Source organism: Chinchilla lanigera, unplaced genomic scaffold (genome assembly GCF_000276665.1).
Source record: "Chinchilla lanigera isolate Chin_1 unplaced genomic scaffold, ChiLan1.0 scaffold00030, whole genome shotgun sequence".
Taxonomy (NCBI): domain Eukaryota; kingdom Metazoa; phylum Chordata; class Mammalia; order Rodentia; family Chinchillidae; genus Chinchilla; species Chinchilla lanigera.
Genome location: NW_004955431.1, coordinates 17,485,082 through 17,501,930, shown reverse-complemented (window position 1 = coordinate 17,501,930; position 16,849 = coordinate 17,485,082). Strand labels below are relative to the sequence as shown.

At 42.3% G+C, this 16,849-nt stretch overlaps 1 protein-coding gene across 3 annotated transcripts in view; it reads right to left on the bottom strand.

Annotated features, from left to right (window-relative positions):
• Positions 1-16,849, bottom strand: part of Acsl5 (acyl-CoA synthetase long-chain family member 5) — a 47,427-nt gene that overhangs the window by 22,609 nt on the left and 7,969 nt on the right. For 2 of the 3 annotated variants that reach the window (XM_005387763.1, XM_005387762.2), the window contains 2 exons: positions 2,890-3,074; positions 609-711 (listed from right to left, as the gene is read on the bottom strand). In XM_005387763.1, coding sequence (XP_005387820.1) covers positions 609-711; positions 2,890-3,045 — 259 coding nt within the window. In that variant the 5' untranslated portion in view covers positions 3,046-3,074. Of the gene's footprint in view, positions 1-608; positions 712-2,889; positions 3,075-15,958; positions 16,124-16,849 lie in introns of all 3 variants that reach the window. The other variant, XM_005387764.1, reaches the window with a different exon arrangement.

The window sequence follows — 16,849 nt, the reverse complement described above, 5'->3', positions numbered from 1 at the left end:
TCGATGGGAGCTGGCTGCAAACACTATCATGGTCATGGTCAACAAGGAGCATGGGAGGGAGGAATGGAAAGCCAGGTGGGCAAACCTGTACCTGACAGGAAGTTACCCAATGTAAAAAAAAAACTAGAGACCTGAAAGGTGATTTTGAAGGGAAATTTGGGTACCTAGCATTACATTCAGTGATATACATTATAGACATGAAGGCTTGATCTGTTTTTCAAATGAACTTATCCAAGCCCAAAGGACCAGGAGTATGATACTGGAGTACAAGGTAAAAAGAGAACAAGGTGAGAAGTCAGAACTCCCAACTGCTTATTGTGCCCCAGATTCTTCATGTGTGAACGCAAGGAGAACATTTATGAAAAGTATGTTCTTAAACCAATATTGTAATAAGGTAATCAAAATCCTTTCCTAGACGTAATTGTCTTCTTGACTTTTTAACAACAGCTTGGCAAGGAAATTTCTATTTGTGCTAAGTGAGGCACAGCTGGACCACATCTATTTGGACCACATCTAAACAGCTGGACTTTTAGAAATGACAGGAAGAAAAGAGTGAGACAGATCCCACCTTAGGCCCCTCGCAGGCAAAGCCAGACCACCACACTTACCAGACACAGCAAGTCCTCTCTGGAAAATTTCATACATCGTGTTGGCATCTGGGAAGTAACAACGCATTAGGTCGTTCTGGAAAGGAAATTTCCGCGCTCCTCCCTAAGACACAAGACCAAGTTTAGCCAAGTCTGAGTCTCCACTCTTTCCAAAACTTTTATGGATTGAACTAAAGAGAATATAACTGCTGATTCTTTGGGCCACAGCAATGTTCTCTTTGCTTATCAATCAAATTTTAAAATTGTGATATGTTCACACCATGGAAATTTTAGAAAATATACCTGTATAGAAAAACTTTTTAAAAATGGGCCTGTAATCCCACTAGCCAGATTGTCATAATTATGTTCTACTAACCACACTGGTGTGTACATGTTTGTGTATATATATACACAGAGGAGGGATTATATGTACGGTTTTAAATTCTTTTAAAAAACCACCATTTCAAGTTTAAACATGTACTAAATGCATACTATATGTTCCAGGCACTGGGAAAATACTATCGATGGGATTTAAGTCAAAATAGCTGCCCCTGAGCACCTCATAAACTAGAGTTTTGGACTGCGAATAGGGAAAGTGGCAAAAAAATGCAAATAAGGTAGTATACATGCTGTGCTAAAAAATAGGTGCACCATTAGGGAGAGAAATGTATAAAGAAGGAAGGTCACAGAGAAAAAAAATAATAGCGCCTTTAAGATAAATCAGCATTTATAGCAAATGCAAGTGGTTTGGATAAGGTAGAGAAAAAAGGGAAAATCACCCAGAGTGAAGGAATCCTGTGAACCAAGGCATGAGAACAAGAAATCACCTGTGGGAAGCTACAGAAGATAGCGCTAGAGAAAGAAAAAGCAGTAAGGGCCCCATCTGGAGCTAGAGGATCAGGCCCAGGGGAAGGACCCTGTAGTCACAACTGAAGCTACAGGCATGGCCCAACCCTCACGAAAGTTAGTCTAGAGAATAGGCATCAATTAGATAAGCATTAAAAATGTAAATTACTAACCAGATAAGGATTATAAAAGTACAGAGTAACACACAAGGCTGTAAGAGTCTGGCATAGCCTAGAACGCTGGGGAGATTTCCACGAGATTAAGGCAAGATATCCAAAGTAAATTTCTTGTCCATTGAGGAAAATAAGCACCAGAGGAGGAAGACAGAAGAATCAAAAATTATTTAGAATCTTCACTCCTTATTGGAGGGTATTATGAAAGGTGCAAGGAGGAGTTTTGAGAAAGAGTTCTGAAGTTAGGTGAGAAGGAGGCTGGGGGATGCTTGAATTAAGAAAGTAGGTTAAAAAGAACCTTGAGCATTTCAGAGAAGATGGGAATGATCAAAGGGCAGCCTTGGGGAGCTGAAGTTCAGAAGATGAAGTTAATAAACAGGTAACTCCCAAACATCTCTAGTGAGAAAGAGGATTGGAAGGATACGGTGGCCTGAAGGAACAGGATAGGAAGGTCGCAAGGAACATGGAAACGGACCAAAAGATTTGGGAAAACGAGATGTAGAGAGTGGAGATGTCTGAAAGTTAGATGCCTGAGTAGATGAAAGAAGACTGCACAAAGAAGAGATGGAGTCAGCCTGCACAGAAACAGGGATTATTTTTTCTCTGAAGAGGGAATCGGATGAAAACTGGCGATGCTATTTACGGAGGGTAAGGAAGAAAAGATGAAGAGAATGTCACTGGAGCTTTCAAGAGATACAGGAGGAAGCCATGTCTTATTGACAGCAAGGGGAATTAACCCAGTTAGATTTCTGAGAATGAGGGATATTAATTCACAGGTAGAATTGAACTCGAGGAAATAACTTTTCTCATTCTCTGACACCAGGGTATTTCTATGAAAATGCTTTCTCACTCCTAAAGAATGGGCTGGCAAAATTTTGCTCTAAACAGCTACATAGTTCAGTCTACAATATTTCAGGTTTTGTGCAAAGCATATAATTCCTTCCCCCACCTTTAAATTTTTATCCCTTTAAAAATGTGAAACTATTCTACATTTGCAATTTACTCAGAAAAAGGTAGGATTTGTCCAAGGGCTATAATTTGCTGATCCCTCATCTAGATTACTGGCATCTTGTGACCCTGCTGTGATTTCCTTTTGTTATAAAGGAAAATGTGTTAATAATAGAACTTTAAATTTGTAGATGACTCATGGATCAGTAACCTAAAAGGGCTACTTTCTTATACTACACTAGATCCTCTTCCTTTTTACAAATTATCTCCTACTTTTGACTTGTAGCTTGTGTTCAGTAAAGTTTGACAGGCTATAGAGGTGACTGGAAAATTACCTCAATCCCGACAGACTGCTTGTTCAGGTCAACGGGCGGGAAGACTGGCTGAGGTCTGTTGATCAACCACAGGAAGATGGCAGCTCCAAATGTCAGGAGGCAGACCAGTGCCGGGGTCGGAAGTGGGGAAAACAAGAAGTTAAAGATAAAAAGCATCTTGGTAAATAGCAGCAGGAAACTCAGCCCTTTAAGAGAGGGAGAGAGAGAGAGAGAAATTAGAGGAAATGGCCACATCTTTTATCAATAGTTCTGCTGACAGAAACACACACATACACCACACACACACACACACACACACACACACACACACACACACACACCCCTCCAACCCTTCGAAGGGAGCTGGGCTTTTCTAGCAGAATTTCTTCCACTGTTTACCTTAGCAGTGTTTAAATATAATAGAACATGTTCTCCTCCCCGGCTACTTGACTGTCCTCACACAACGCAGAAAGAATCAAAGGAAGTAAGTTAATTATTTCCCAAACAATTTTGAAAAAAAACCCTGCTGCCCTTTTGTTTTGGGGCCACAGAGCCTAGAAGGTCTACTGGGCCTACATAAGCTGGTAGAGCCGCTGCACCAGACAGCTTCCCCTGTGAGGGCACTCCAGGCGTCAGGAGGACACTTCCTGCTGGATTTCCCACATATAAACCAGAGAGGAGGCTTCTCGAGAGCTGACGTCACAGGTTTTAGAAATCAGTCATTTTGCATGAAGGATACTTCCTGCTGGCCAGATAGGCCTTGCCCTGTGCTCCTCTTTTTTTTTTTAAAGAGTACCACAGCAGTCTCTGAGATCAACACTGCTATGTCCACTGTTCTCTCCTCTAGGAGTCCAGAGGAGTCATTTACCCAGGTGAGAAACTTAGAAGGACACAGAAGCGGCACTGGAGAATGAGCCCTGCACACCGTAGGCACTGAAGATTTGGGCCAGGAAAGGATCTCAAGGGACTCAAGCAATAAAGGCGTTCCCCACTTCCACTCTTCTAGTTTCCAGCCGAGTTCAGCTTCAAGCTACTCTAGCAGAAAGAACAAAGTTTGGAGCAGGTCCTAGGGATGTGCCTTGCTGAAGCCTTCTTTCCAGCTGTTGTTGCTTTCAGGCTTGGTTAGGACACTCATAGCCCAGGTGAACACTGACTACACCAGGTTTGGGTGTTTGCATGGCTGTTAATTTAATCTAGGTACTGTATGCCCTGAAGCAGTATCTCACAGAAATGAAAATGGAAGTGGTAAAGTGACTTGTTCAAGTTCACATACTGTTTCTTCTTCTGCTGCTGCTCTTTTTTTTTTTTGAGATAAAGTCTCACTATGTAGCCCCAGGTTGGCCTTGAACTTGCAGAAATCCTCCTGCCTCAGCCTCCTGAGTGCTAGAATTCCAGGCTTGTGCCATTATGACTGGCTCACACACTTTTGCTCCATTGTTTCTCTGTCTAAGTCTACTAAATTAGAACTCATTCTTTCTTAGAGATTTTAATCACAGTGTTCAAGGAGTCTGAATTTGTTGATAACTTACAGATGACAGCAAAGGAAGTTCTGAATTTGCACTCTTCAAAATTTATTCCAACACTGATAGATAAATAATATTTCATAAATGAGATAAAATATTCCTGCTCAAAATCAACAGAGCAAAATAAGCCCAATAAAAAGATACACCAACTCAAAATTATAGCTGCCTTAGGGCTTTGGGGAGGCTATCACGGGTTGGCATCAGGAACGTTCCTCATTAGGGGGAACACTTCACTCCTGCCTCAGAGAGGCTATAAAGCACAGGAATTTTGTGTAGGGGCAGAAACAAATACAAGAAATCCTGAGCTGCTCTCAACATTTTTCTGTCCCTTTGTTGGTTATTACTTGACTTGGAGTCATTTCTTGCTATTTTACAGAGGAAGACTGAACATCCAGACTCTGGGATGATATTGCATTCCATACCACATTTAGGGAAAGAAGAAGATGTCAAAACAAAACCCAAAGCAAGATTTCACAGGTGCTGTGTTACACAACAACAGGGGTGCTATTGTGGGGACCTGGCAGGGTTCTCATAACTGGGGTTTTTGCAATTCAGCGGTAGCTAGACTTATAGGATGAAATGAGACTTCTGGAGGCAAAGACATTTTCCAGCCAGCCACACTGGACACCAGGTGAGACCCTCCAGCCCCCGCTGGGAAGGAGACTACCACCCCAGGGAATGTCGTGTCAGGTGGGGAGACGTCCGTCCCATACTTGCCCCTCCTCTCTGGCTGGGACACTGTCAGGAACCTGGCAGGATCTTATCATCTAGGCTCCTTCCCTCTGCCCCAGTCTCGCCCGCACACGAAAGGTTCCTCATCTGCACCCACCTTTGCCACTATGGGGATCAGTTGTGTCCTTTCCTCCGGATGGCAAAGTTACATTTGATATGAGATGTTAGCATGTGTTCAGAGGAGGATCAACAGGTGCAGTTTCTATTCAGTGGTGATGATGTCGGGGGCTGAGAGGGGTGAAGGGAGCGTGAACAGCCTGGCAGGTCACCCAGTGGGGGAAAAGGGACTAAGAATCCTTGACTGGTCTCAAGGAGGCACGTGGTGTCAGTGCTGACCAATCGTCACCCCACAGTCTAGTGCCCCAGAGCCACTAGATTCCCAGATTCCCCCACCCGCTGCCCACCCTAGGTAGCTCAGAAGAATGGATATCGCGAGACCTCAATTTTAACCTCTGGAAAGTTTTAAGAGGTAGAAAATAAGCAAAAACTTAGCTCCCAGTTTACCTGGACCATTGTCTGCCCATTCTCAGCACTTCCCTTTAGACAGATTTTGGTCATCTTGTCCAGAAAGGAATGGGACGAGCCCAATGGCTTCATTACAAAGGAGGGAGCAATTGACAAATTTCAAGCACACATTGCCATGAGAACAAAAGGACCTTGCCTGCCCTGGCAAAAGATTTGATTGGCAGGAGATACTGAAGGATTTGCCAACTGAAATAGCTTACCAAATTTGCTCTCGCTGACCATCTATCCAACGCAAGTAGGAATTTTAGATGCTTCCCCCCTGCTGCCCCACAATTATTTTTAAACTGAGATAAAATTCATGTAACAGAATTAACCACGTAAAAATGTACAATTTAGCAGTATTTGCTGTATTCAGAACATTTAGTTAGTTCCAAACATTTTCATTACCTAAAAAAGGAAATTTTATGCCCATGAAGCAGTCATTTCTCACCCTCCACACACATACCTAGAGTAAGTATTAATCAGCTTTCTGTTTCTATGGATTTCCCTATTCTAAATATTTCCTACAAATGGGATTACATGATACATGACTTCTTGTGTCTGACTGCTTTTACTTAGAGTATTTTTGAGGTTCATCCATGTTATACTATGTATCAGTAACTTATTCCTCTTTATGGCTGAATACTATTCCATTGTATGGATATACCACATTTTGTCTGCCCATTCATCAGTTGATGGACATCTGGATTAGTCTCACTTTTGGCTATTGTGAATAGTGCTGTTATGAACGTTAGTATACCAATTCTTTGAGTACTTTTATTTCTTTAGGGTGTATACCTAGGAGAGGAAAGACTGATTCATATGTTAATCTTATATTTAACTGTTGAGGGACCACCAAAGTGTTTCCACAGGCACTGTACCATTTTACATACCAACAATTAGGAAAGAGAGTTTCAATTTTTCCATATGCACAATAAAGAATGTTATTTTCTGTGAGTTTTAAAAAATCCATTCCAATGGGTATGAAATGATATCTTATTGTGAGTTTGATTTTCATTTCCTGAAGAACTAATGAACATCTTTCTGTGGTTGTTGGCAGTATTTCTTCTATAAACAAATGTCTCTTTGAGTTCTTTGCCCTTTTACTAATTGGGTTGTCCTTTTGTTGTTGATCTGTAAGAATTCTTCTTGAATATTACACCCTTGTTAGCTACTTGACTGCAATACTTTCTCCCTCACTGTATGTTATGTCTTTACTTTCTTAATAGTGACCTTTTTAATTCACAGTGCACCCATGTGTTTTTAACTCTACTTACGTTAGCACTAGAGAGTGGCTTGCTCACTCTTTAAACGGAGGAAAATAAGGTCCTGAGAGAAGGTGCAACCCTCCCCACAAGGCTTCTGAGTAGGGCCGCTCCAACTGCCATTCTAACCTTTAGGACCTGTGACCACTTCCCAGAGTGCTCGGATGAACAAGGGGAAATGCCATCTTCCTTCTTGTCACGAGTCGTGTGTGACTCCAGCTACAATTCTGGTTCAGTCACCCGACAGTCACCCCAGTTGGTGTAACAGCAGTTCCTGTTCCCTTTAGCATTACTTTTCATTGAGAAAAAAAAAAAAAAGACAAGGACCGGAAAAGTGTAACAGTGGGAAGGAAAAGAGCAAGAAGCCCCGCTGTGCTGTGTCAGGGAGCTCCTGCTCCAGTCACCTCCACACGGCCGAGGCCCCGTCAGTCACAGTGCGTGTTGGGAAGCTCCCTCTGCCTTTTGACATTGTGATAACAACGCGTCTGTTCCCCATATACCAGGATGTTCATTTGTTAGAACACCCCCCTCCTGTAAGGCACAGGAGACTGTAGGCAAAGTCAGTCATTTCCTGGCTCCAATTGTGTTTTATTTGCAAACTAGCTGAAGGACACCTCCGGCCTTCACACTACCTCTCAAGCTTCCTGGACCAATGTTGTCTAAGTTATGAGCAGCCCATATTCAGCTTTGGATTTATTCCTTTGTGAATTGTGAATTTCTTAAGTCTCATTTCCTTGGAATAAAGTCCCTAAAGGACTCCTTCTACTATGCAAGTTTTTGCCTGTTTTTTGCTGTAAATTTTTCAAGCTACCTTTATAGGTAAAGAAAATTTTCTCTTGATAGCCCCTTTCTTTCAAAAGATTGCATTTTTGTTCCAGACCCTGTGGTCGATCCCCAGCATTGCAAAACAACAACAACAACAGTAACAATAACAATAATAAATAAAAAGCTGTATTTTCACTGTAGGTATTTCCCTTAGTTTCCTCTTTAAGTCCATTACTACCGCAGATCCTGTATATTGGCTTTTTCTTTCGCCTGGAACACTGTCCTCCAGATCTGATAGGGTTGCATGTTGTCACCTCTTCAGAGGGGGCTCTCTTGTCACCCTATATAATGTTCCCTTTTCCTCCTCAGTCTCTGTCATGGATGTGGCTTTCTCTTCTCCATGAAATTATTCTCTGTCTAAAATAGTCCTGGCCCCTTATGATCCATTGCCCTTGCTGCACTGATGTTCTTGTTGGGACAGGGATTTTTGTTTTGTTTGCATGGATGCACCAGGCATGGTACACAGCGAAATTCTAATGAGTAACTTTTGAAGGACTGAACAGGGCTTTAGTTTAGAATTTTCTGTTGAAAATCCTATTAACTCATTTTTTTCGCCCTCGAACTACCAAACCTTAGACTATCAAAAGGGATGTGTTAGGTACATGTACCAATTCCAAGGAATTAAGGAATGTAAACACTAAGTATTGCAAGCATGTACAAAAGAAGAAAAAGAAATTGAAGAGGATCAAGAGATGAATGAAAGGGGGGAGGACAGGGAAGTGGGCTGAAAACAAGGAATTAAGATGCATTATATACGTGTACCAATTCCCCACAAGGAATGTAAATATTATGTACTGCAAACATGTACTAATAAACAAAGTCTGTCTGGTCAATCTTGAGATGGGTCCTTCCAAATCCATGTTTTGGTAAGGTCATTAACTAGGGGCGGATGGCACATGATGAAAACAGGGTGTTTCTAATAAGCATCAAAGACCACTCAGGATGAGCCTCGTCCTCCATAGTTGGAGAAATCAGAATAAAGTTATTTGTGTTGTTAAGAGGACAGAAACTCTAGCCACGAAATACAACATTCTGTTAACCTGGGTTTCTGGACTTCTAAAGACAATAAGGGAAATTTCCTTTGCTTTTAGGCCTGAAGAATTAATTAGTTTATGAGAGATAATGATATGTAAATTATAATTACAAGCTTTTCAAAAATCTGCCTTCTGGAGTGTAGCACAGGTTCATGTGGATTTAATTGGTTTCTTCTTCTCTCGCAAGTATGGGCTTATCCTGTGGCGGCAAAAAATTCTCATTAAAAGGAAGACCAGAGTCCCCGGGTTCTTACACCCAATTAACATATTCTTCCATACTGTGATGTACTTGCATTTGTTTGTCACAAGTCTGTACAGCTCAGGACTCCAAAGGGGCTGATGAGCTATTTACGAGGCTGTGTATGGGCGTTTTGCTCACTGGCCTGGGCTTTTCACTGCTAAACCTTCATTATTACTTTCCTAAACTCAGTCTTTACACGTATAGCCTGTATTTCTAAACAAAGTGATAGCAAGAAGTCCATAGGACACCACCAGCCAATAGCACCACACGCCTATCTGGAAATCTTTAGTGTGCAATGAAGGTGAGCCAGGTATGCGCTCTATTGCAGGATCCTTAACCCAATTTCCTTAGAGAGTCTGAGACAAAGGGCTCTTCACCTTTTTTATACCAGTTTAATTGTCTGTACCACATGTAGTTTTCTTCTGCTAGGGAAGGAAAAGATGACATTATTTGAGACAATGATTCTGTGGTGTAAAACTCAGGAAACATGATATAGAAAAATACTGTTGCTAAGGAAACAGAATTGTAGACACCTAAGTTATTAAAAGAATTCCAAGATCAAAATGGTCAGTGTATTCCCTCTCTAATGGCTAGTCAGCAGTCTCAGTGTATTAACTGTAAGTGAAAAAAACCTATTTTGGTTTGAAATGCAATTTAGTATATGATAATAGCATCTGTTGGGTGTTTTTTCAGAATTGTTTTGCTAAATAGGGTTGTCTGTTTTTTCTGATCAGGAGAAAATTTCTATAGCTCTCTAGAAAACATGCAAGCTTCATTGTGTTTGTCATTTTGCTGCCTGCCCCATTTCTGTTATTTTTCAAAAAATCTTTTGACTCTTTATAAGTTTTATTAAAAAAAATATAAACTCCAGAACTAGCTCATTAGTTCTCAAGAAAATCCTCCTGGTCATGATTAGAGTGGCATCAAATATACAGATATATTTAAGGATGTAAGATTTGACTATTTCAGGTGTGTCTTTTGTTTCTCAAGCCTTCTTCTTGCCTCAGATCTAAACTTTTAAGTTATAAAGTTTATACATTTATTCTCATGTACACTAATTTGAATAGCACTTTTTCCATGATTTAAAAATAATTCATGGGAGAAAAAATTTTTTTTATAATATTACCATGGGAAAGACTCAAAGTAGACAGAAAATCTAAAATCTAGAAATGAAGATGGTAGCAAGCTTGACTGTACAAGAATAGTAAAAAATATTGGCCTTACAGAAAAGATACAGACACAAAACCTAGAAATAAAGTGAGAAACATATCAAATATTCCAGGCAGGCAAAGAGCTAATTTCATTAATAAGGAATGCTTAGATGTCGATTAGACACAAAGTGCAATCCAGTAAAGTAAAAGCAGAGGGTATGACCAAAAAGTTTACAGCAAAACAGGTGACCTAAATTTAAGGAAAGGTATTCAGCTTTTGTTTTTTCAGTTTTTAGAAGTGCAAATTTAACCAGAATGACTTTCTTCTACCCTTTAGGTTAGCAAAGACAAAAAACAAGGTAACCTACATTGTTAATTGTGAAAAAGTACATTTGATGCATACAGCCTCTTTGATATCTGCAGCTTGCCCCATACCGCAATGTAAAATGTGGTAAGGCCAAACATCTTTGGATTCTACCATCTTTCTGTAGAAAGGCATCAGCTCAGTAAAGTGCCTCATGCGTGATGCATAGCGTACTGATTAAGCATTTGGCCTCCCGAGTCAGACTACAAAGGCCCAAGCCTGGAGCAGATAACCTCTGTGTAGTTTTACATCTGTCCAATGGCAACAATAATATCTTCATGATAAGGCTGTCAGTATGATTTAAGGAGTACATGCGCATGTGAAGTGCCTACAGTCATGGCTGCTACCTCCTCTGAAACCCTAGCAAGAGCCCAGGAAAGTATTCCATGAAATGTGTAACCCAGTAAATTATATCTCTTCCCCGTAATGGAACTCTTGGCAGGTAAGGAGATTTATATGTATTGATATGAAAACAGCTCCATGATCTATTGCCAAGTACAAAGAACATGAAGGCGTGAGTGTGCAGTATATTCTCAATTATGACGAGTGTATATGCATTTGCATTGCTGGAAGGATAATCCTCACAGGAAAAGACAGATGGAGGAGGAGTTCAGAATGGATTTTCCTGCAAGTTTTGTGTATTCAACCATTCAAAAAAAAGATATTGAAGGACTTGTACCAGTCACCCTTCCTGGTGCTGAGACTACAGCAATAAAAATCCTGTCCTCGTGAGATTTTTTTTCTAGCGGGGAGTTTGACAACAAGCCTGAACAATGAGTAGATTATTATAAAATGGAATAATGACAGCAACAACAAAAATAAACATGGAAAGGGAGCTGGGGCACAGCAGGAAAATGAGTTTTAATTAGAGAAGCTAGAGTTGGTCTCAGTGGGACAGTAACCTTGATGGTGGTGCACTGTTTAACCTGAAATGTGTATCTCATTTTGTTTACCAGACAATAATATGTACAACTCCTCACCTCTCGCTTAGGCAGCCGACTTTAAAAGTTCTGCCCCTAGCTGAGTGCATTTCCCGTGAATACACCTGGGAATGTACCCTAGATTTGTTTCCTATAACCTAGCGTTTCCACCAGCAAACCCGCTTCCTATGCGCAGCCATGTGCTCGTGCTGCTTTGTACAATACATGGCAGGCACAGAGCACTCCAGCCCGAGGAGTGGCTGGTTCCAGGGGTGGAAAACGGTTTCATTCATTTCTCCGGCATATAAGAAGCCGCAACAGAAGTCAAGTCAGGGGCTCCTGAAAGTGCGCCTTTCAACATTGACTCCAAGTAGCTCCGAGGAGAGGCTGGCGCAGGATCCTGACCTATGAGCCTGATTACTTGTCTCATCCTAGTCATGTGACCAGCCACAGGTTCTCTTCACCTTGGGCCTGGTTCCCAGTGTGCTTTGGAGCACACATACTAGGGGAAGTCCCCGGGCAGAGGGAAAGGGCCTCCTGGCACTGCCTCAAATACCCGCCTGGCAGAGCCGGGAAACCGTATTACACAAAGGAGCTGTATTAAAACGCCAGGGGATGGGGATCAGTAATTTCCACACCACAAAAAATTCAATTTAATTGTTTAAATAATTAAAGGATGGGGGGAAGCTAAGTGATTAACCTCCCACATCTCTCTCTCTAGCCCAGTAGAACTAATCTGTAAAACAGCTGGCAGAGCATACATCCACTAGGAGGGTTTTTAAGGATTATCTCTGGTGATATCTTGCCGCCAAATTGCACAGGAAAAGCTGCCAGAACCAGAGCTAAAGAAGTTAGTGAGAAAAGGAGTATGACTAGCTCTTTGCTTGGGTTTGAGGCTCAGGGAGGCTCCTTGTGACTCAGTGTCATCTCCTCCTTGTGCTGTAATATTTGCTCCTGCCCAGAGGTTGCCCTACTGGCACACTCAGCACGGACCTTAGATGCAATGGGAACCCACAGTTATTCCCTTTTGCTGGCCATTTCCACAAATTTGGAGAAAGGCAACAAGGGAGAGGAGTCTGTTGAAGGCTCTACTTGCAAAATTCAGTCTCACAAGAAATACAATAGTCTCCTACAAAGGACCAGAGCCAGCCGAATTTTCCTTGGGAATGCCAGAGCTAGGGGCACCATGCCATGAGGGGTGACTCTAAGAAGCCTCACTTAAGCAAATTCCAGGTTCACTCATCACAAATGCACTTGGGGCATTCGAGCACTTACTGTGCACCAGCAGCACGCTCAGAGTGGAGAAAGCATACTTGGAGTCTAGACTGGTTATAATACTTTGAGACAAGTGTTCTAGGAGACACACTTGCTTTGGCTTCCCTTGGTAGACTGGGGAAGTATGTGTTTACCCTCTGCATTTGTAAGTTACTTATACATTAACTTTCAATACTGCAAAGTTCTTGGACTTGTGTCCAGCACTGTTATGTGCTGAGGGCCAGACAGAATATATAGCTCCTGCTCTGGGGACTTCTGTGTCTATCTAACAAGAAAAGCACTGCATTGTTAGCATATGGGGTCAAACCCTCCTTGGCAGTAGCACCAAACTATCTTTCTCAGCTGGCATCTCTTGTCTCTTATCTGCCTTCTTCATGGGAAGACCAGTTAGCACATTAGGGTGTATGAACTTCCATGGAAGGGGAGAAGAGGAATGCCCAGATGTGGCTAGAGGCACACATGAGAGAAAAGGGGGACATTTAGGGGTGGGAAATGGTGAAGAGATATTTCTAATGTAAGGCAGGTCCATAGTTAGTTGAAAAGAAAAAAAGAACATAAAGGCTCCAAGAAGTGTAAAAATGACATTGCCCGGGGTCTTGTGTAGTCATTGTAGCACTGGAGTCAATTTCGGTCACAAACATGAAAACACTTTGTGGAGGGGGATGCCTTGGCTAGCTGACCTAAGTGGTCTTTAATAGGATACCCTTGTTAGGTCAAATACCAAGGCCCTTTTACCTCAGTATAATAGGATAGATGTGGTGCCACCTTTGGGGTGCAGACAGGAAGTGACAAATCCCACTGGCCCTCAGGTTGGTACAACCAACCTTTATCTACCACTGCGCTTCAAACAAATCTCAGTCTAATAACCCCACCCTGAGGGAAGCCTTGTCAAGTTAAATAGTCTCAAGGGCACCCCAAGCCTATTGCTGACCAAGTGAATTATGAGAAAACCAAGGTAAGGAGAACTAGTATCACAAGTCCACTAGCTTCGATAAGCAAGTCTGTAAAAAGATAAGCTGGATGAAGTGCTAGGTCCCCTCTAACACTGCCAGGATAAAGACCAGGTGATGCAAGAGCTTGTGAAAGAGGCCTCCTGCCTCAGTTCTTTGCAGAATCAGCTTGCATGCTAGCTGGTTAGACCAATGGTCAAGAGCACCAGACTTAAAGAACATTCAGCCAGCTTTGTCACCAATACTCTTATTTTCAGAGGCAGACTTTCAAGGCCATCCCTTCTCCAGAGGGCAGAGCAGCCACTCCACCATTTACCAGCCAGGTGGCCCTGAGCACAGTCACTTAATGTCACTGAGCATCAGTTCTCCTTAATTGCACACAGAAGAGATAATGTGTGTAGTATCTGGTATACCATTGGGTGCATAAAGACCTCAATAAAGAGGAACTCTCCCTTCTTCTGTTAGCATCAGATGTTCTGTTACAAAAGAAGAGATGGTCGTGGTCTTCATTCCACTTACATACAAAAGTCTTAACAACTCCTCGTTTCTACTTAAACTGAGCACAGCTGGTTGGAGGAGACATGGTCTTATCTTGACCCAGGCCTCTTTCCGTTCCCAGCATCCTCCTACAAACCACTCACAAGCCCACCACCCTGAGAACAGAACGCCTGGAGGAGGAAGAGAGATTTATTACCAGCTCTAACAGAAGCTTCATCCCAGAGCTGGGCAACTGCAGTACAAGTGTTCTCAGACCTTTCAAACTCCAAAAACTCATATATTGATTAAGTCGTCACTAGGATTTGAGAACCTAGGAAATGTCAGGCCTTGTGCAAGGGTGAAGAGCTCATTTTTGATCTCAGGATTCACGTACATCAAGGGCAGAAGCATAGCTCGACGTATTTACAGAGGAATGTGGTGGTCACCGTGATGGTAAGCTCATGGTTGCTGGGACCAGGCTACCTTTGCCACATTCTGCCATACTCAGGAGTCGCCTCTGGGTACACCCGAGGAGGGTCAGTGCATCTGCTGGCCAAGCATGAGAGATAGGCAGCACAGAGACTGCACTCTTGGTTTCTAAAAAAGCCCAGCCAAATCCTGATTTGGAACACACCTGTCTAGAGGTGGGAGGATATTTTTTAGGTGTGATTCACTTAACAAAAATTAACCATTTAAAAGTGATCAGTTCTAACAATTGAGCACATTTATATTATTGTGCAACCACCATTTCTACCTAGTTATAAAACATTTTTATTACCCCAAAGAAAACCCTGAACCAATAAGCAGTCGGCTCCCATGTCTCTCTCCCTCAACCTCTGGCAACTACCAATCTGTTTTCTGTCTCAACTGAGACAGGAGGATTTCAAAGGACAAGTTTCTACCAGCTCCTAATTCTTTGGCCTGTGTCCTAAACTAGATTCATCAGAAACTGAGGCAGAGATCACCTTCAGAACTAAAAGAACCAGTTTAACTTCCAGATCCAATCTAACCCTAGAGTGTTTAGGGTCTTTATTGCTAAGCCTCACTTTTCTTATGTATGAACTAAAGTATCCACTTTATAGGGCTGTTTAAAAAAATCAAAAAGTCAAATCCCCATAAAACACTAAGCATAGCACTGCCTTATAGAAAATGTTGAATGAACAGTAGTTGTAATATTTGTGGTTCTAAAAATTTCTTTGATCTGAAACAAAGGTTGTAAATATGTGAACAAAATACCTACTATCTGGGTCATCATATATAAAAATCTTTTTGCAAACTAAATTTTCGGGGAAGGAAGGCTAACCCTGTATGTGGGTGGATGAAAAACACTTTAGCATCACACTGACAGTAGTTTCAGGCCCAATTTGACAACTTACTTGATTTGTGACCTTGAGGATGTTGCTTTACCTCTCTGAGCCTATTTACTTTCTCATCCATAGAATGACACAATCACCCACCTCAAAAGATTGTCTTGATTAAATAGGAGTACCTGCTATTTGTTAGTACCTCACTGGCTTTAGCTTCGCTCTCTCCACTCATAGTTCATGACCTTCACAGAATGTGTAGGACATAGATACAAAATGGTACACTGACATCTTTCTAGGTGGCTTTATCCTAAAGAGTTATAATATAGCCTGGGAGGGAAGACTTCTCTAGGTAGCAAGCTAGCCGGATGCTTGCCTGAAATATTCCCTTTGGTCTGGCTGGTATTTTTTTTTTTTTAATTTAAACTTGGGTGTGTTTATCCGGGGTGTGCCTGCCTGAATTTTGTTAGTACCTCACCCATAAACAGCTCATTACACACCATCTACTTTACTCATCTATGTCACCTGCTTGTCCTTGTATGTATGATTCTTGTTTTATGCTTTTGTTTTTTTTTATCAGGCCAAGCGCACAAGTGATGTCCTCAACATCTTAGACCACGGCTCTCCCAAGATGTATTCTCTTTTTGCCTGCAGTACGTCTCACTTGGAGGGGGCCTCCGCAGGGTGAGTCTGTGCCAGAAGGTGGAGGGAAGGGTCAGGCTGTAGCAGTAACCCCATTTTTATTCTTTACACTAAATCAGTCTTTCATTTTATTTCATTACTCTTTAAGGCTCTGCCTCTGTTGCAGGCTACCAAGCACCTACAAGCTGGAGCTTTAGAGTCACTCTCACCTTTCAGATCACACCACCAAAAACCAGTTGATACCCACAGAAAATACCAAGCTCAAACTTCTCCCAAGGTTCACTCCCTGAAGGTCTTGCACACACATCCCCATTGTGGCCCTACTCCTGAAAACAAATCCAACTGTGTGGCCCTACTCCTGAAAACAAATCCAACTGTGTTCAGAAACCTTCCACTTGTCTCTTCCACCTCCTCACTCTCATCTACCTGCTCTTACCATAAAAGGGAGTCAAAGCTGAATGAAAATTGAGGGTGAGCTCCCAGCCCACCACAGAAGAGCTGGCCAGGTGCTCAGCCGCCCACCCCAAAGAGATCTGTGCTGTAGCTAACCTCCCTAAGAGAGGCAGGAGAAGAACCAATTCATGCCCAAATGCCTCCTTCCTCTCGCCCATCCTGACCAAAGGGCTCAAGGGTGGCCTTTGGAGCCCTGGGGGGAGAGAGAGTGAGATGCCCGGGACACACAGCAAGCTCTAGTCTCCCAAGTTGCTTTGCTGAAGTTGGGGGGGGCAGGATACCTCTATCACACGCTCACAAGACCCCCTGCTGTATATCATC